We start from the raw sequence: 21,014 nt of genomic DNA, 5'->3' as shown, positions 1-21,014 counted from the left end.
CACGCAGTTGAACAGATGACTAGTGCGAATTCTAGCCGGTGGGCAGCTCCCATGGAAGTGCGGCACACTAGCAGTTAATCAAGCGACAGAGTTTGCTTCGGATGATCAGCCGCGGCTCCTTCACGTAGCTCGCAACTTTTCTAGACTGTTACAGGTTCGATTGAAGCTCGCTCACCTGACCGAATTTAATGGAACAACACCGATTCATACATGCACGTGCAGAGCAGCTTTCAAACGATTTAGTACAAACTTGAACCAAATCTTAATCACGCTTCCTAGAGTTCAGACCCATGAGAGATTTCAGACGATAGGTGTGAATATGTGTTAACATGTGGTGGCTGCTGTGGTTAGGGCTGAGGTGTTTAGCGGTTAGGTCCTACAAGAAGGTTGGGCTTAGAAGAGCTCCGTAGGGAGGGAGGGATGTCTGCTCAGCGGAGGAGACAGGTGCGGGAGCGGAATGGCGGGGACACCACTGGCTGTAGGTGACGGAGGACCGTCGGTGAGACGTGTCGACAGTAGTGGAGACAAGGATATGACTTAACGAAGCTAGGTGAAGCTAGGTTAGCACGACGATAACCCGTGAGTGTGGAACTGATGGCTAGAGATATGCGGGGCAGGGGATTGAGGGGAGGCTATCGCGCTAGAGAGAGCAGAGGCGAGAGGTTGAAGAAGATTTACGCGTCGTTGAATGCCGATCACACGGCGGAGGACGTCGCCTAAAAAAGAGGGAAAATCAGATGAATTAATATAGCAACATCCGATCTTAATTCCTAGAGCAAACCTCCTCTTCTGAGCAGGCCCATGAAGGCACGAATGGACCGCGCAGAGCAGAAACAACCCGCACCTGGAGGCGCCCCCATAGGCCGCGAGCACGCACGCACGCACGCTTGCGGCGACGAAGCCCACGAGAGGAGCGCAGCGAGCCCCCGACCTCATGGCGGCGTCGGCCGAAGCACGGCGAAGAGAAGCGCGCAGAGCTTGGCCGTCCGTCCGCCTCATGGCGCGTGCAAATTCGGCCGTACGGGACACAGGAACACAGCTGTTTCCCTCGCGCTCTAAAATTACGTAGGTGCTACAAGCTCACACATCACATGCACCTACAGCACGTAGGCATAGCAACTCCCACATCGCCACTCAAAAGGGAGACGCTACAAGAGTGTGCAACACCTCACGAAGCCTGCAAACAGACGCCGAGATTGGAGGCACAGGTGCAGCGCAGATTGCAACACGCTATACGGTAGAGGAGAGGGAAGTATTTGACCCACGTTTGGGAGAGATCAGTTTACGAAGTTTGACAGTTGCAGCCTGCAAGCCCCAGCGAAACCTGTTAGCCAACACCTGCAGGCTTGGAGCTGTATTTTTTTTTAAAAAAAAACAAGGCTCTGTTTTCCACTCGTGCACTCTACTTTTCTGTCTTTGGACTCCACCAGCTAGTTCTTCCCCTTTTTTTTCTTCAGAGGGCTTTGCTTGGCTTCTCTCCTCTTTAGTCACGAACAAAAACCAGAACAAGGATTAGCCAGTGGCACAGTGCTACATCTGATAAACTAGACACTCAAAGGCTAATGGTTACGAGTCATGACTCATTGAACTCATGATTTCCGGCGGCCAGAGCTAGATGCTAGTGTTTTTTTTTTTTGGTTGAGAAATTGCTTTGTACTGTGGCAAAAAAAACTAGTTTCAGAACTAACCTCAGGTCTGGGGCAACCCAACCACCTTCATCATCAGTTTGTTCTGCAATCATCGAATTAAGATGCTCTCAGAAATGTCAGGTCAAGTTCATGCAATTTTACTAGATTGGTATCGAGATCAAAATAATTATCTCAGTAATAGTATGACCCTGATAACTGACAGAGCGTCGGTCACTGTTTCCTCCAAGCCTCTTATCTCAGCCATGTTCATCTCGTTTACATTTGCTTCCACTGCCCTGAAATTTAATTGGACAGTTAGTAATAATTAACATCCAATGGTTGTTCATCAGGTACATGTGTTTCATACTTTGATTACCATCGAGCAACGCTGTATAGCTGATCAGATACCGAGCTTGTAGCTGACCGCTGCTTCTGAGTAAGCAGGAGGGTAAGCAAAAAAATACTGATAATTAATGTATACTGTCGGAACTGAAAGAAAATCGTACTGTATAATATTCAGATACTAAGTCACGAACAAAATCAGTACCAAAAAATTTGTATCATCAATTGTGAAAATCCTAGCCTTTTATTAGCTAGAACAGAAATTGAATATTTGCATATATATAGTCTGGTGGTGTGGTCTGTAACCCTTGCGATGGTATTCATGCATGGAATAAAACCAGACCAATACATGATGGTTTCGTTTTCAGATCATGTGGTCCTGGCCGTGGAAGAAAAATCAGACCTTACGAGTTTAACGACACACAGCTCATAATAATGCCAGGACTTTCCTTAAATTACTTCCAAAGATACAAGCCCTGAAGATACAAACAACAACATCTGTTTCCAAAACCGGATATTTATTTTTGCCAGCATTGTTGCAACTTGGAAGACAACATGAGATATGATCAAATTTCCTTGAAGGATTTGGATATGGAGCTTTGTTTCTTTTCGTTTTACATCTGGTTCATGTTGTACTAGAGTATTATAGAGTTTAGGTAAAACCAAAGAGAAACAATAAGGTTGAGATTTTAGTCCACATTCTGACAAAAAGTCCATTATTGTACTGGTAACAGGATTGATTTAGATTGACAAACAGTACGTACATTATTGTAACTTTAAAGTTAATACTTATAGAGTTTGAGGCTTACTATAATCGACAGAACATAGAAGTACAGCCTCAGTTATTTCGATAATTAGATGCTTTAAGAAACAATGGGAGATCTATACTTGTAGAGAAAACTACAATACGATTAATAAATCGGAATCTTAACCTCAAATTTGTGTTCTTTTACGTTTTACCCCTCTACGACGTCTGCATGCTAGCTGTGCAAAGTATTTAGTTGAACCTTTCATTATGAAGAGAAGTAATGGCATCACTTAACATGGTAAGTTGGTAATTAACATCAGACTTAGCTGTGCGTCAATTAGACCTGTCAACCAATGTGAATTTGTGCAAATGCCTCCCTGACCAAATTTTCCTGATCATATTCTAAGCTGATAATCTATCATGATTAAATGAAATAGGTAAGCTTTCGGTATTAGACTGTCTTTTAAGTTTGTCAAAATGTTTCGTACACACAATCTGCTCATGATCTAAACAGAAAGAGTGCACCCGTAGACTCTATACATGTATTGTGCAATTTATTATCTTTTGCTAACAGGTTTCCTACCGAGCAAATTCTGTCAATATAGTGGTCATTTAGCTCCACAAAAATGAGAAAACAGCACAAATATTCACAAAGTATCGTAAAACCTGAAAAATGAAAATATTGAATAAAACATTATTTTGAAATTTCAAATTGATAAATTTGCGACCTTTCTCATATTCCGTACAGAAGTTTTCAAATATGACCTCATTTTGCGGTTCATAAAAGTAGAGATATGATCTTATATTATCCAATGGAATTGAGGAGTTTTTTCCCATCTTGCAGGCATAAAGAGGACATCTTTATACATCAATTTTGTTGTAGCACACGTTAAAGTAGGCGTTATGTCTTTTTTGGAGCCACTAAGCGTTATGCTTTTTTTGGAGCCAGTAAGCGTTATGCTTTTTTTGGAGCCAGTAAGCGTTATGTTGATGGTGATCATGTGAATAAGTGAAATGACAGTTTGAATCTATGAATTTCCTGTCTCAAAAATATAGATCTAAGAATTCAGTTAACTAGCAGACAGCATGATAATTGTTAGGTACATAGAGTCCTTACGTATTATGTAAATGTTAGCCTATTAGATTCCTTATCATGTACTTCTCGTGTACGCTATATATTGTTCCTAAAGGCTATTATTGAATATAAGTTATTCCAAATATTGTATCAGAGTTAGTTTTCTTCTTGGTTAGACGTCGTCCTCGGCTCTACTCGATGACATGCTCGTCCTCCTGAATGTTGCCCGCCCGAGCCGTTGGCTTCCATCCCTGAGCTTCACTGGCGACCGCTCCTAGGCACCACTCTCTTGTTCCCAGTCTATCTACTTCCTAGACCGATGCTTCAAGGCTGGCGTCCTTCGATCTGGCGCCACCCACCGTCGATTTGCATGCATGCCGCTCGGATTCGATCCCATGTTGATTGTAGACCTTCGATCCGGTGTCCCTCTCTGCCCTGCGACTCAACCCGTGCCGCCACACAGTTCGACTTGTGTCGCCGCTGGTCTCCCCCGTGCCTCCCGCCTCAGCTCAGCTAGATCCACCGACCTCCCATGCGCTGTCGGTCGCCGTCGGCCTCTGGACTCCTCTTTCATCCTGATCCGCCACCATCCCTCCTCATATGATCACGTCGTTGTCCCTCCTTGTAATAGTTGATCCACGTGACTCAGCTTTCCTAGCCAGTTGGTGCCTGCACCGCTACCACTACTGGTGGTCCACATGCCTACTGTTCGTCTGCCCTGCCACCACCCAGGACACCCGTGTCTCCTACTTCTGTGAGCCTGTAGCTGCCAGTGGTGCGCCCATGCAAGTTCAACGCTTCGCCCATCCCAACGCTAACGGCATGGTCCGGGGCAGCATCACGGGTTGTCGTCTGTTTGCTCTGTTCCAATCGTCTTGACTTTTCACGTGGGGCAGTGGTGATGTGTGGACAGATGATCTCCAACTACCACTTGTTGGCTTCTCCTTTATCGTCGCTGCTTACTGAAAATGCATCTATACCCCCTATGTGAGTTTTGGATAATTGATGAAAAACGATTAAAGGACTAACATGTTTATTGAGGTTATGAACATGTTTTAATTCCGATGGAGAAGTTAAACGATGATAACGTCCCTCAAAAGAAAAAAGAAGCGGCATGTAGTCCCTCAATAGGTTTTAATTCGCTTTATTTTTAAAATTGAGTTTAGGAATGCCGTTCTATTAAGAGGGACACGTATTGATAGTTTTGATAGTGTCTCGGTGCTCAAGTATCATTTTAGAAAAAAAAAAATTGAGTCACAATAATCCACGGACACTGGGAAAGTGTTGTTTCTTTGTCTAAACCCGGAGTCTCCAGGTTGACCCGGATACTTCAGATTCTGGACAACAGCCCGAAGTCTCCGGGTAGAGCTTCGGGCCGGGCTCTCAAGATGGGTTTAATGTTTTAACCCGGAGTCTCCGGGTGACCGGAGTCCCCGGGCTATACTCCGGCACAGAGTCTCGGTTAGATCCTAAAAGTTTCACCCGGACCCTCCAGGTTGACTCGGATACTCCGAGATTCTGTGTTCATCTGAACTCTCCGGGTTGGATTCCGGATAGGCTCTTGGCTGTGCGATTTGTGCCAACCAGCAGTCTTCAGGTTGACCCAGATACTCCGAGTCAGTTCAAAAAGCACAATAACGACTATTTTTTAAGGGGAGGATATAAATACCCCTCCTTCATTTGGTGCTGAACAACTCGTGAACAAACTCATTCATAGCCATCCAATAGCCCTCCTAACTCCTCTAAAGCCTTAAATCTTTAAAGATTTAAAGAGTAGGGTTGGAAGAGTGAGACTAAGAGCTAGTGAGCTTAAATCCAATCTTGAGCACTTGAGTTCATCACCAAGCCGTCGATCCGCGTTCTTTACTATTGGAGCCTTGAGCTCTTAGACGGTTAGGTGTTGGTCAGAGAGCACCCAAGCTTGTGAAGTGATTCGGGAAGTTTGTATTACCCCAACGATTTAAGTAAGCAACACTAACTTGATCTTAGTGGTCGCTTGGGTGAGGAAAGGGTTGAAAGAGACCTTGCTCTTTGTGAGCTTCTCAATGAAAACGTAGGCACTTCTTTGTGTAGTGGTCAAACTTCCGGATACAAATTATTGTCTCCTTTACTTTTTACATATTTTCTTGCTCTAGTTGATTATGGGCGATCTGCCTCTATCTACTTGCTTGTGAGTGTGTAGTTACAAGTTATTCGTCAATAAGTCTTGAGAAATCTATTTGAACTTGTAGTAACTCATAGACTAAAGTGGATTTGCATAAAAGTTCTTATTTTTCGATTTCCTGTTTAGGCTGAACTATCCGGGTTCACTCGGAGTATCCGGGTCTGTATAACCCGAAGTCTCTGGATTGACCCGAAGTATCCGGATGCTGTAATCCGCTAGGAAGTTTTATTTTTCAGGTTTTGCCTCTTCACCCCCCTCTAGGTGACATCAAGTACTTTCAATTAGTATCAGAGCCTAATCTCCTTCAAGGCTTCACCGCTTGGAGGATTGGAAGGTGTCGGCATCAGGGAATAAGAGCCCAAAGAGTCTGAAGGATGATATTTCGACATCGGACAATGATAAAGGGAAGGAAGTAGCAATTGAGTTCAATTATGACAAATTAAATGTATTTAATTCTTATATATCGTGTCATCTTGGCGTGCACCGTATTTTGATGGTACACATTAAGTCGCTTGAAGATACAAAATAAAATTGCATTTAATCTCTCTTCATCCAAGTATTTAGAAGATTATTTGCGCATGTTGTGATTTACCGAATGAAGATAAAGAGTTCACTCCCGAACAAGAGCAAAGCATCCACTGCAATGCACAAGCCGCAAGTGTATTGCTTGGCGCCTTGAGCCCAAGGAGTTCAATAAGGTGGATGGGCTTGAGGAGGCCAAAACAATATGGGACACACTCCAAGTCGCACATGAAGGCACCACAAGCATGAGAGAGTCCAAGATAGAGTTGCTTGAGGGCAAATTGAAAAGATTTATGATGGATGATGATGAAACCCTTCAAGCAATGTATGATCAAATGATGATGTTAGTAAACAAAATTAGATGACTTAAAAGTGAAGAACTAGATGATCACAAGGTGGTGAGAAGATTACTAACAGCTTTTGCACCAAGAAACCCCACCTTGGTGACTCTTTATCTGAGAAAAAAGATATTACAATAGACTCACACCAAACGATGTGCTCGGAAGAATCTTTGCTCCTGAGCTCATGGAAGAGGAAGAAAATGAAGTCAAAAATCTTGTCAAGCAAAGCTCCACTTTCAAGAACAAAGAAGTAGCATTCAAGACAAGTGAGAGCAAGCAAATTGAAGAATCAAGCTCGAGTAAAAATGAGAGCTCGGATGATTAAGAAATAGCCTTCTTTGTAGGAAAATTCAAGAAATCATAAAGAAAGGTGGCTATAGAAAGTACAAAAGAGATATGCCCAAGAGAAGAACATTCAAGAGAGCTTGCTATAAGTGTGGTGAAGTTAGCCATTTTATCGCCGATTGTCCAAAAAGAAGAAGAACAATGACAAGGATGAGAAGAAGAATAAGACTTTCAAGAAGGACAAGTACAAGATCCACAAGAAGAAGTACTCTGGTTAAACTCACATCGGCGAGGAGTGGGATTCCAACTCCAACTCCGACTCTGATGATGAAGGAATCGCCACCATCGTCATTCGCTCTTCTACACCAACAAAGTCACTTTTTAGTGACATGAACGACAATAATGACTCTCCCAAATGTCTCATAGCAAAAAGGCGCAATGTAAAATCGCAACCCAAACTACTAGATAGTGATAGTAGTTGTGAAAGCATGCTTAAAGATCTTAGTAAAAATGTCATGTTTAAAATAAAAGAACTAATAGCAACAATAGAGAGTCAAGAGGAAGTCCTTGAGAAGCAAGAGGATTTGCTCATCCTTGAAAAGTAGAGAAACCTTGCACTCAATGAGCTCCTTACCAAAGAGAGAAGGTTGAGGAGGTGGCCAAGCAACTAAACTTGGCTAATTAATCTGTTGCTAGTCTTAAGAGTTGGAATGTTACACTTTAAGAGAATTTCAAATATTTGTATTAATCTCATAAAACTCTTGAAACGCAATTTGATGCTCTAAAGAATAGTACTCTCACCTCTAATGATGCAACCTTACTCTCTAGTACTTCCACTAGGAATGGTTGTTTTCGTTGTTACAATATTGATATAAATGCTTGTGCTACTAATATTCAATCTTTGCAAGTATTGCAAAAAGAAAATGAGATGCTAAATACCTTGGTTAAGTATGGTTGCATCAAGACATACGAATCCAAAGATGCACTATACAAGACTATTGAAGCCAAGGACAATAGACAAAAGAAAAGACTTGGATTTGATATTCGTATAAACAAACCAAGTAAGCGTGTGGTGATCAATAACAAGGAGTACCTCAAGTTCATCAAGGAGACAAGCAAAATGATCACACTACATAAGTAAAACAATCCAAATGCCATGCACCACAATCTACATTTTATGCATTTTATGTGCTTAAGAGGAACCGTTTGCCTTATATGTTGGTGCTCGCACAAAAGATAGAGTTGTGAAAAGGAATATGTGGGTACCAAAACTGCTTGTAACTAACATGGAAGGACCCAAACAAATTTTGCTCTTAACAAAGGATTAAAATTATTTTGTAGGCATACTCCTCCAGTGAATCAATTAGGTGCTAGATAGTGGATGCACAAATCATATGACCAGAGAGAAGATGTTCTCATCATTTGAAAAAAAAAATGAAGGATCCCATGAAAATGTTGTTTTTGGTGATGATGGGAAAGGAGAAGTAATTGGCTTAAATAAGATTGGTATTTCTAATGATTATTCTATCTCAAATGTCTTGTTAGTCAAATCACTTAGTTATAATTTGTTATCCGTATCACAACTTTGTGAGATATGCTATAATTATCCTTTTATTAATGAGGATGTGATCGTCTCTAGAAGAGATGACCCCTTAATAGCTTTTACCGGTAAGTTAAAGGATAAAATTTATCTTATTGATTTTTCAACAGATGAAATAAGATATAAAACTTACTTAATTGCTAAGTTTAGCATGGGTTAGCTATGGTATCGCCGACCAGCCTATGTTAACATGTCTAAATTTCTAAAGGGGAGTACATCCTTAGACTAATAAATGTTTCTTTTGAGAAAGATAGAATTTGCAATGCATGTCAAACGGGAAAGCAAATTGAAGCTGCTCACCTCGCCAAGAATGTGATGACGACCACAAGACCATTGAAACTCCTTACATGGATTTATTCGGACCAATAGCCTATATAAGCATTGGTAGTAACAAATATGGTATAGTTATTGTTGACGACTTTTCTCATTTCACTTGGGTATTCTTTTTTATGACAAAAGTGAAACATAAGCCATACTCAAGAAATTCGTGAGAAGGGCTCAAAACGAAATTGATGTGAAGATCAAGAGAGTGAAAAACGACAGTAAAAACGAATTCAACAATACACAAATTGAAGAATTCCTTGATGAAGAAGAGATCAAGCATGAGTTCTTGGCGCCCTACTCCCCTCAACAAAATGAGGTTGTCGAAGGAAAGAATAAAACTCTCATAGAGTCGGTAAGGACAATGGTCGATGAATACAAGATTTTGGATCAATTTTGAATGAAGGCTATCAACACCGCATGCCATGCCATCAACCGGTTGTATCTCCACAAAATCTTGAAAAAGACCGTTTATGAGCTTCTAACCAGTAACAAGACTAATGTTTCATACTTTAGAGTTTTAGTAGTAAATGCTAAAGTAGATGAAGGTTTCTTGCTTGGTTATAGATCAAATGACTACGCCTACCGTGTTTTCAACAAAACCACCAGGTTTATTGAAATTACGTGTGACGTGATATTTGATGATTCTAACGGCTCCCAAGTAGAGCCAGTTGATCCTAATGTTTAGAAAATGAAGAAAAGTGAGGTGATAAACAAGATAGCAATAGCTGAAATTAAACCTCATGAGCCCCAAGAACTACAAATAGCCAATACTGATTAAGTTCATCCATCTTCATCAATTCAAGTGGAGCCATCCACATCAACTTAAGATCAAGACCAAGGTCCAGATTAAGATCAAGCTTATGATCAGTCCAACAAATTCCTTGATGATAATGAAGTGAAAGACATTCAACCCAATACCAAGTGCCATACCCAAGAGTTCATCAAAGTATTCAAAGAGATTACCCCGTCGATAACATACTTAGTGATATACAAAAGGGAATAACCACTCGTTCTAGAATTGCAAATTTTTGTGAGTGTTACTCTTCTATCTCCTCTTTAGAACCTTTGAAAGTAGATGATGCACTTAGAGATCTATATTGCATAATGCCCATGCAAGAAGAGCTCAACAACTTCAAAAGAAATGAAGTATGATCATTGATGGAAAGACCCAATCAATACGTGATTGGCACCAAATGGGTCTTCCACAACAAAAAAGATGAGAACAGGATCATGACAAGGAACAAGGCAATGTTGATTGCTTAAGGCTTCACACAAATCGAATGTTTTGATTTTGATGAGACCTATGCTCCCGTAGCTAGACTTGAGTCTATTCGAATATTACTTGCCTATGCTACTCACTATGATTTCAAGCTATATCAAATGGATATGAAGAGTGTTTTTCTTAATGGATCAATCTCCGAATTGATTTATGTGGAGCAACCATCCAGATTTAAAGATTCTAAGTATCCTCATCATATGTATAAACTCTATAAAACGTTTTATAGGCTTAAGTAAGCACCTAAAGCATGGTATGAATGCCTTAGTGATTTTGCTAAAAAAAAAATTGAAATAGGCAAAACCGATTCTACTTTTTTCACTAAAAATGTTGATAATGATTTATTTATTTACCAAATATATATCGATGACACTATATTTGGTTCTACTAAAAAAATATTTTGTGAAGAATTTAGTAGGGTCATGACCAAGAGGTTTGAAATATCAATGATAGTAGAATTGAAGTTCTTTCTAGGATTTCAAATCAAACAACACAAGGAAGGGACCTTTATATGTCAAACCAAGTACATCAAAGATATGCTCAAGAAATTTGACATGCAGAATACAAAGTCTATCAAGACTCCTATGCAAGTCAATGGACATCTCGATTTCAACGAAAATGGAAAGACCGTGGATCAAAAGGTATATCGCTCTATGATAAGATCTTTATTTTACCTTTTGTACATCTAGTCCCGATATTATGTTTAGTATGTGCAGGTGTGCAAGATTTCAAGCCACTCCAAAAGACTACTATTTATTAGCTGTTAAAAGAATTGTCAGATATTTGGTTCATACATCTTACCTTGATTTATGGTATCCTAAAGGTTCATAATTTGGACTCATCGACAATTCGGATTTCGATTATGCCAGTTGAAAACTGGATAGGAAGAGCACATTCGGAACTTGCCAATTCTTGAGTAGGTCTTTGGTGTCTTGATCATCAAACAAATAAAATTTCATAGACCTATCCACCGCCGAAGCCGAGTATGTTGCCGTGGGCGCTTGTTGTGCTCAACTTCTTTGTACGAGACAAACCTTGAGAGATTATGGCTACAACATGACCAAAGTTCTACTTTTGTGTGACAATGAGTACCATCAAAATAGCTAACAATCCCGTGCAATACTTAATAACCAAACATATAGACATAGACATAATTTCTTAAGAGATCACTCAACTAAAGGGGATATCGATATTCGCCATGTGAGAAATAAAAAACAACTAGCCGATATCTTCACTAAGCCACTAGATGAGCAAAGGTTTTGCGAGTTAAGAAGTGAGTTAAATATCCTAAACTCTCATAACGTGGCTTGATATGTTGCACACAATTGATTGTTGTAGCTTTGATAGCTAGAAGTTTGCAAAAATGTTATTTGTGTGTTATTTTCAAAAAAATATTTGGTTCTTTGATCTTTTAATCATAATTTGCTACTTATGATCATAGTTATATATTGTTGTTGGTTGGCTGATCACAAGTAGTGAAAATGTCTTATATGTCCAACTATCCTCTTTTCAAAAGATCCGTGTCGAATTTCATCTCAAAATTTCAAGTTCAATCATCTCTAGAACCTGGAGTATCCAGTCTGGCCCAGAGTATTCGAATTCTGGAGATCTTCAGAACCTTCTTTATTCTGTCGGATTGACAGTACCCAGAGTGTCCGGGTTCACTCGAAGTCTCCGAATACTGTCACTCAATCTGAAGGGTCCGGGTTCCCCTCCGGGAGAGCTTCTCGGTTTGGAATTAATTTTCAACCCGGAGTCTCCGGGTTCACCCGGATACTCAGGTCATCCGGACTTTTTTTTTTGTCCCCGAGAAGTTACCCCTTCACTTCATCTTTCACAGCTCCTCTTTCACCCTCTCACCGTGGAGAAACCCCCTCCGGCGATTTTAAGACTACAACGTGGAATTTGCGAGTTCATCACTGTCGGTGTATCGGGAACCAGGGGTCCCTGAGTCCCGAGACCAGGCCGGCCGTCCGCCACGTGTCACCATCCCGCGAGGTCCCCCCCCCCCTGCAGGATGAGGAAAATCTAAGTTCCGGGAGAAGGTGCTCGGGGCCACAGCCTTTGGTTCCCGAGCACCCCAGTTCCCCGATGACCCACAGAGTCCAAGTACCGGGAAGAAAGTGCTCAGAAGGGTTCCCCCTCGCCCCCAAGTACCATAGTCCCCCGATGGGCCGAACAAACAAGTGCTCGGGAGAGAGTGCTCGGGGCTGCACGTGGCAGTCCCCGAGGACTCGGTTCCCCGAAGGGTCCTACAGGAGTGCTCGGGAGAGAGTGCTCGGGGCTGCACGTGGCAGCCCCCGAGGACTCGGTTCCCCGAAGGGTCCTACAGGAGTGCTCGGGAGAGAGTGCTCGGGGCTGCACGTGGCAGTCCCCGAGCACTCGGTCCCCGAAGGTTCGCGCAAGATCGCCCGACGCCCCGACGACACGAAGGAACCCGTCGGCGGGGTGTCAGCCAGTCAAAGGTCCAATGCCGCATTTAATGGGCACGCGCGGCCTGACATCCTGACATTCTCAACTGCCCATACCATCCAGGGTACCTCGGGATAACGTTGCCAGGATCAAAGCGTTCCGCCTGCCACCCTGCCCTGACAGAAGAACAAGACAGGGTGGGCGCATCGGGCGCCTCTGTGGCCGCCCGGTGGGCCCTCTCAACGGCCCCGGAGGACGTCCACGGTGGCGGGTGGTCGGATGCGCGCCGCATTTTTCCACCGCCCCTGTCATTCGCCCAGACGGAATGATGACACCTTTCTCCGTGGCGCCTTAGCACTCGCGCCCCCTCTTTCCCATTCGGGATAAGTTGAGGTCGGCGTGTGTATAAAAGGAAAGGATGGAAAACACATGAAGGCAGCGAAGCCAAGAAACAACTAAGCCAGACAAGACGAGATCAAGAGAATAGACCACAAGAGACGAAGAACATCACAAGCAAGCTCGAGCAGAGCTAGGGCACGGGAGCTCAAGCTCTCTATAGACAATACACCCTTGTAACCAGACACATCCTTGAAGAATTCCCTTCAAGGAAAGATATTGCACTCACACAGGAGTAGGATATTACGCCCCCGTGCGGCCCGAACCTGTCTAAACCCCAGTGCATTTATCTCTTTTTTGCACTAGGACGATCATCCCCCACCACCGGCCGTTGCATTTCTTTCCGTTTCCATTTATTTCCCCGACGAGCTCGTTCAGGATCATCCCCCCGGCCGAATCTTTAAAAAGGGGTCTCTCGGGATCCCTGCGACAGGAGTTCATCCTCCGACAATCACCAAATCACCTTCAACTCTAGGTCGGATTCTCCGGCCCTCCCTCCGGATCGACTCCCCGTGCATCATGTGACCTAAAGGTACTCCTCAACGTTTAACCCGATCTCTCAATGTCTTAATCTAGAGTCGAATTCTTTTGGTAGAAATGTTCCTTATCCATCTTAGAACCACATACTCCAAGGTTTTTGCAATGTATTGGACAAATGACCCAAATCTCATATCATTTCTCTCGGAGTCAAGCTACCCGGAGTATTCGGGTTGGCTAGTTTAGTTCATCTGAGAGATGTTTATCAATTCACATCTTGTGCAATCCTTCTTGAATCTCAGGCGTTCTATTCATATATATCACAGGGTATATCCAGATGGGCCGTGACACTCAAACTTATCAAAAAAAGGACGAAAGCTCGATTTCATCCGCATGCTCAAAGCGACGCTCCTCCGCAGCCGGCTGAATCTGGTGGAAATGGGAGTGGCAGTGGCAGCGGTAGTGGCCATGAGGGTGTCCACAAGGCCATAAAAGGATGTCGATTCTGTCGATCGGGATTCGGATTGAAGAACTGGCTCAAACTGCCAATGTGCCTCTTGGCACTACTTACCTAGAAGGAGAACAAAGAAGGCAGCTAATAGAGGGAAAGGCAAAGCGGTGGCTTCAGGATCAAGAGATCATGGAGAAGAAAGTGATGAGGAATAAGAAGAAAGGGTCTATGTGCAACCTTTAAAGCTTCACTGACCCCTCAGAACATGCACTTTATCTGACGTGCCCAAGAGAATGATGGATTACATGAAAAGGGCCGGCAGGACCAAGAAAGAAAGAGAGGAGGATCCCTTTAACTATGAGAAAAGTATGACGAAACATCACTTCCGGAATGACTGTCAGGCAGATTTTTATGAAAGTGATCTTTAAGAAGAAGAAACCCGTCTCTCCTATGCAATGGATTGATTGGAACTATATAGCTAGCAAGAACGATTTTATCTTCAATGAGATCATTGCAGCATGTGAATACAAAATGATTGCAGCATCTTGCTTTAGCTGATTTTGGACGATTTGCTCCTATCTACTTGCTTGTGTGTAGTTGCAGGTTGTTGGTCAATAAGTCTTGAGAAATCTATTTGAACATATGTTAACTCATAGACTAAAGTAGATTTGCATAAAAGTTCTTATTTTTTGATCTCCTGTTCAGGCCGGACTATCCGGGTTCACTCGGAGTATCCGAGTCTGTATAACCCGGAGTCTCCGGATTGATCCAGAGTATCCAGACACTGTAATCCGCAATGAAGTTTTATTTTTCAGATTTTGCCTATTCATCCCCTCTAGGCGACATTAAGTACTTTCGCTTACTAGCTTCTCCTTTATTGCCGCTACTATGCTAGGCTTTTGCTACTAGTGTCTCTACATAGCTTATGTCCCCATTATTACCTGCTAGTGTCTTAGCCTCTTATTAATGTCATTGTTTTTCACTGCGTCTACATCCAAGTCTGCTTATCTCTCTTTGAGTCCGTCTATGTTGTGGAAGTCCATATATTCTTTTGTTAATTAGTCGATTTCTTTTCGATTGTTATTTATGCAATATTGCAATCTAGATCTTTTCGTAGCTTTAGTGACAAGTTCATTTATTGTCTTGCTACTCATCATCTTGATCTAGGGCATTCTTGTGTCGTTTTGGTCATTCTATAGCTTTAGTGACAACTTACGTATGTTGTCTTGCTATTCATTGTCACTTTATTGCGATTCTCGACCAAGGTATTTTTTTTGTTGTCATCATCATTCTACTTCTTTAGCTTGATTCGACAAGATTACAATACTCTACGACGGCTTTGAAAATAGTTTTTGGACATATAAGTTTATTACTCCATGTCACCTCTTTCAAATGTAATGCTATTGCATGTGCATTCCATTGCATTTGAGGGGTGTTAAGAATATAGAGTCCTTATCCATTACATATAAGCTAGATTACTAAAATTCTTATCCTATATTCCTCGTATACTCTATATATTGCCCTTAGGGATACTATTGAATACAAGTTGTTACTACTACAAAATCAATCTTTTATATCGGTCCATCACTGTCAGTTCACAAGCCACGCAGAAAAAACAGCTATCATAGCTTATGAACCGGTAGTGTAAGGATCATCACTATCGGTTGGTATTAAAAACCTGCAGTGATAGTGTCGCTACCGGTTGATAGTATGAACCGGCATTACAAGTTGGATCGAACCCGAAATTTCCATGGACTTCAGTTGTGGAGCGCCTCATCACATCCGACCGACCTTATCTCTTCACGCTGGCCACCTAATTTTTCTAAGTCCTCACCCCTCCCGGTCCTCACCTCTCTCTCTCTCTCTCTCTCTCTCTCTCTCTCTCTCTCTCTCTCTCTCTCCTCCACACCAGCCTCCTCCCTCGCTCTCCCACCTCCTCCTCCACGTCGATGGCCGCTCTTCTGTTCAAGGACAGCTTGTGCACCACCGCGAACACCCTGATGATTATCTCCTGCGGGATGGAGAAGGCACCATGCATCGACATTGCCGTGGCCTCGTGCCGGCCGAGGTGGTGCGCGGCTGGTGAGACGACTAGAGGTTCGAGCTGCTAGACCTTCTCCGGCGAGGGTGCTGCTGGCGCGCGCTCGGCATGGATCCGGGTTGATCTGGCGAGGACATGGTAGATCCGATGAGGGTGTGGGAAAATCTTGCGTGGGCACCGGCCTCCTCCTCTCCCACGTGTCAGCGACGCCCTGGCCTTCGCCCTCTCCCACCTCCTCATCCCCGTCTTATGGCCGAGCTTGAGCGGAGGATCTCCACAGTGGATCCAATGCGGTCTTCATCCTCAAGGTGGCTTTGGCAACTAGATCTGTGGAGAAGCTCCACCGCAAGGAGCTCCACAATGGATCCAATTGAATGTGGGCCTCGTCCTCAAGGTGGCTCCGGCGGTGACGAGCTCAATCCGTGGCGAGGAGCTCCACGGCGAGTACAAGGTGTCTTCTAGTGATTTTTATGAATGTTTGTGATTACCAATGTGCGTGGCTGAGATTGTTTATGATTGTGATTGTTTGTGAGCTTTCTGTGATTGTGATTGTTTGTGATTGTAAGTTAGTTCTGTGAATTTGTGATTATTTGTGAGCAATACTGCGAGGTCCGGTGGCAGGAGCACGACGAGGTCCTATGGCAGCACGACGGATGGATTTATTTTCTTTTTCTTTTTTCTGGAAAATGGCTTCACTGCTGGTCCAAAAACACCGGCAATGATGGCATCCCAAATTTAACTGTTCGCTACGTACTGCTGGCTGGAAAACCAGCAGACAGTTATAGGCTATTATATAGTAGTGTGCTATTCCTAACAATAATAAACAAAAGATATTTGATTGCTATATAAATTTATCAAGTATATATTTATGTTTGACCTTTTTATTGCAATCAATCCTTGGGTCTTGTGCTTCGATATTGAGATCATTTATTGTGTTGGCAAGGTCCCAATATTGACCAAATATATCCTCAATGCTGCAAGAAAGAATGCACAAAACATTAAGTAAAATAAACTAACTCGAATGGAGAAGTGGGTACACATAGAAATAATAGGTTGGTAATTAACTAGACGCTCCATAAACTAATGCACAAACTTGACAGAAATTAAAGGATAATCTCAAGACTATTAATAATGTTCGCCGCATAACGGAATTTAACCTACTAATTACTTCAAATTAACAAGATCACCACCAAAAGTACATAAATCTGGTTTCATTGGGGGAAAAAGCTCTATATACAACGTAGTTTTTAGTTAATTTTGGTGTCGAACAGTTCCAAGGCACAGTAACAAATAGCAATGCCTTGATTTGCATTTGCACATATATTTTATGCATATTTTCGAACTAACATTTATCAGTTAACAAAACATTGACCCACAACCACAATTAGTGGTAGCATCTGGTGCAACATATGTGTGTGTATAATTAGTACTTATTTAATATGGACACTACATTACTCTAGAACAGCGTAATGGCATTTGAATTTCAGTTGCTGATGGAAGTTTCAAATCTAAATAAATAAACATATATTTGTGCTTCCTTCTCAGGTGATTTGTGCTTCCTTTATCTCATGAATGAAGCTCCAGGCTAGTGATGAGATATATTTATGAGGTGTTCGTGGCAAGAATCTGTGGATCATCCTAGCATGCTTGTTGGCCGTTGCACAGGTCCCGACGCACAAATCATCTGCGTGAAGAACAGATCCTTGCCCGCAGGAAGTCATCGACAGCGGCCACGCGCGATTTCTAGACCAATCAGCCGCGCGCGCGCGCCGTGCAAGAGAAGAGAATCTTGGTCGGACCAGTACAAGAGAGGCGAGGGAGCAAGCAGCAGCATCAATTGATTGAGCGCCAAAATCCACATGAATTTCAGCTTAGCCATGCATGATCACGCGAGAAAATTAGCAGCAGCAGCAGCAGCAGCAGCAGTACCTGGTGCCGGAGGAGGCGAACTCGTAGAGGCGGCCGGCGGGGGAGAAGACGAGGAGCCCGACCTGAGCGTCGCAGAGCACGGAGAGCTCGTAGGCCTTCTTGAACAGCCCGCTCCGGCGCTTGGAGAACCGCACCTGCCGGCTTGTCCGGTCCTCTATCCGCCGCAGCTCCACACGGCCCCGCTTCTTCTTCCCCTTCTTCTCTTCCTGCTGCTGCTGCTCCGCCCTCCTCGCCACCTCTTCCTCCATGTCTTCCACACCCAACCTTACCTCGCAATGAGCTCGAGCTTGTCACTTCGCTGTGAGGAGGCGCGACGGCAGGTCGGCAGAATATAATGGGGATCGAAAAAAATCTCGGGGATCGGAGGTGGGAGCGAGGCGGGCCGGATGGATTCCTGCGAAAGTTGTGGATGGCAAGACGTGGGTGGGCTCCATGCCCTCCTCCACCTCCGTGCTCATCGGATGGGTACAGGCAGGCCACAGTTCCCCTCCCTCACCGGCTGTCCCTCCTTGTGCGCGAGCGGAGGGGGGACGCGTTTCGCGACGGCATTGGGGACACCTGCCGCCGCATGGTCTATCGGCGCTGTAGACGCTAGAGTGCATGTGTACCTCAACTGTCTCCTGGCTAGTTTGTCCTCGTCTCATCTCTCATACCGAGGACCGACGGTGTAATCCGCTGGCTTAATTTGCTAACCTTGATCATCTTGTATTCGTTCAGCTTTTGTTTAACAAGGAGCTGTAGCAGGCGTCAGGCCCACCTCAACTTTTATTAAAGATATGCGAGGAATAAGTCTTAAAAACCATAGGCAGAGCCAATAATTAAATTAAGAGGATCATTTATAAGTTTTAACATGAGGCAAATGGATCAAACAAGGAACAAACTAAAGGTTATCATGGTCACACACTTATTCACTAACGAATTATCCATTCTTATTTGTTTCTTCTATCTCTGACCACAATACCTTCAAGCAAGCATAGACTAGAGGACTAGAGATGTATCCAAGGTGGGGTTGATAAAAACCATATCAACCTATCAGCTACTTTTGTTGGAATTGATATCGATCAAATGATCTAACGTGTTCCCTAACATGACTATGATAGAAGGGAAGTATGTTTCCCTTTTATGTGCTCTGATTGGGAGTCACAACCAAAAAATGGTTGCGGTCTCACCTTGTGATACATCATATAACACTAGTAGAAAAATAATTTGTACAGATGGTTCGGAAACCCCTTGTGGGATACTTTTTTGAACCGTCTGTGGAAAAGAGTCTGTACGAATCAGATTTGTACAGACAGTTTTTAAACCGTCTGTACAAATTATTTGTACAAACGGCTCGTTATTGAAACTGTCTGTACTAAGTTTTCTGAGCTAAAAAATCTAAAAAAAATATTTTTCCTACCCACACCAACCCGCTATATTATTATATAGGTGTGGTCGCAAGTCACACGATTTTTCATGCGAAATACCACGAGTGAGTTTTCTAGGAGTCGAACCCGCAACCTCTAACCTCACGCAAACCTTCCTTGCTGTCTCACATGTCGTTCATTGCTAACCATTGTATAAAAATAATCTATATAAGATATATGCTAAAAACGAGTGGGACACTATTAGTATAGACGGTTCTAAATTTAGAACTGTCTGTACTAATAGTAGAACCGTTTGTATTATTATTGTCAATAGTATAGACGGTTCTAATTTGGAATCATCTGTAAAAAAGGAACAGTACAGATGGTTCTAATTTGGAACCGTATGTACTATTACTGTCAATAGTATATACGGTTCTAATTTCGAATCATCTGTGCAAAAAGCAACAGTACAGATGGTTAGAAACTACAACCATCTGTAATAGAACAAATGGTTGTAGTTTGTAACCGTCTGTATTGTAGCGTCCAGCTTTGTTACAACTGCTCGTTGTCATTTTCTCAGACGGTTCTAGTTTGGAGTTGTCTGTGGTACCCTTTATACAGGTGGCTCCATAGATCCGTCTATACAGGAGCGTCCCACTAAATAGATTATGTAGTGGTGTAAATCAAATGGAGGAGTCTCGTGCTGTGTGCGATCATAATTCCCACATATGGCCTAACCTCCCCCATATCCTCTAATCTAATCCTAAGAAGGCGCAGAGAACAAAGTGAAGGCTGCTGCCGCCACTTCAAGAACGTCTTCTCCAAGCTCTCCCTCACACTAGCAACATCTACGTCATCTGCATCACGCCAGCGACAACGTCACCGACGGTCCACACGGCATTAACTCTCATCACCACGCACGGCTATGCCTACATCACCTCATCATCAAGACTAGATGGCATCCTCGAATGCAGGTACACCTAATGCTTCTGCTATTTTGGTGTTCAGATCATTGATCCAGGTCATCATGTCAATTAGCTAAGGATTAGAATCTAATATTCGGTATCAAAGCCTCCCTAGCTCAATTTGAACTCATTAGTCGTTTTTAAGATGTCATCTAGACGTCCTTTATAACTATTTTCACTGAGATATATTCAAAATCATACAATGACAGAGTACTAAAGAAATACAATATGCATAAGTGTTCTGCCTCGCATACTCATATAGTTAAGTGCAATAAGTTTAGGATATTTTAATATGCAATGTTTGAGGAACCATTATGAAGCTGATCAGATGAAGTCGGTTCCTTATGTTTCAACTGTCAGAAGCATTATGTACGCACCCTAATTTAGTTTTCGTAACTGGGATATTTGGTAGATATTAGTCAAATACAAGATTGGACCACTAGAAAGCCGTTGAGAAGGTCCTTCTCTATTCGCAAGGCACTAAACACTATATGCTCATGTTTAAGAATCCATTTGCGAGGTGTGTGGATACTACAAAAATCCATGACATGTTATCTCCTCACCCTTGCTAGAAGAGTTATCTCGTGGAAAAGCTCCAAACATACACTTACGACATCGTCAATGATGTAAGCTAAATTTGTAATGTGTTATGTGGCTACAGTGTAGGTTGTATGGCTTAGAAAATTATGTTA

The 21,014-nt window shown here is 42.8% G+C and overlaps 1 protein-coding gene across 2 annotated transcripts; it reads right to left on the bottom strand.

Moving 5' to 3' along the window:
• Window positions 1–1,238: 1,238 nt before the first annotated feature.
• LOC133895321 (MADS-box transcription factor 51-like) lies at window positions 1,239–18,579 on the bottom strand. Of its 2 annotated transcripts, none has more exons than XM_062335557.1 (6): window positions 18,012–18,579; window positions 16,960–17,056; window positions 2,005–2,054; window positions 1,837–1,924; window positions 1,689–1,731; window positions 1,239–1,481 (listed from the first exon to the last, which is right to left on the bottom strand). In XM_062335557.1, exons 1-5 carry the CDS (start codon window positions 18,257–18,259, stop codon window positions 1,690–1,692), a joined length of 525 nt encoding a protein of 174 aa, XP_062191541.1. In that variant the 5' UTR covers window positions 18,260–18,579; the 3' UTR covers window positions 1,239–1,481; window position 1,689. The 2 variants fall into 2 exon arrangements, with proteins under 2 accessions (XP_062191541.1, XP_062191539.1); XM_062335555.1 differs by having other exon boundaries at window positions 2,005–2,060; window positions 18,012–18,575.
• Window positions 18,580–21,014: the final 2,435 nt, after the last annotated feature.

The sequence above is a fragment of the Phragmites australis genome, chromosome 16 (assembly GCF_958298935.1).
Source record: "Phragmites australis chromosome 16, lpPhrAust1.1, whole genome shotgun sequence".
Classification (NCBI taxonomy): domain Eukaryota; kingdom Viridiplantae; phylum Streptophyta; class Magnoliopsida; order Poales; family Poaceae; genus Phragmites; species Phragmites australis.
This window is presented reverse-complemented; position numbering and strand designations above follow the sequence as displayed.

Coding starts and splice junctions, on each gene's coding strand:
- LOC133895321 (XM_062335555.1), bottom strand. CDS start 18,259: ATGGAGGAAGAGGTGGCGAGGAGGGCGGAGCAGCAGCAGCAGGAAGAG. Junction 17,057..18,011: donor TTCGCCTCCTCCGGCACCAG/GTACTGCTGCTG, acceptor TCTTTCTTGCAG/CATTGAGGATATATTTGGTC. Junction 2,061..16,959: donor GGATTGATTGCAATAAAAAG/GTCAAACATAAA, acceptor CTGCTTACTCAG/AAGCAGCGGTCAGCTACAAG.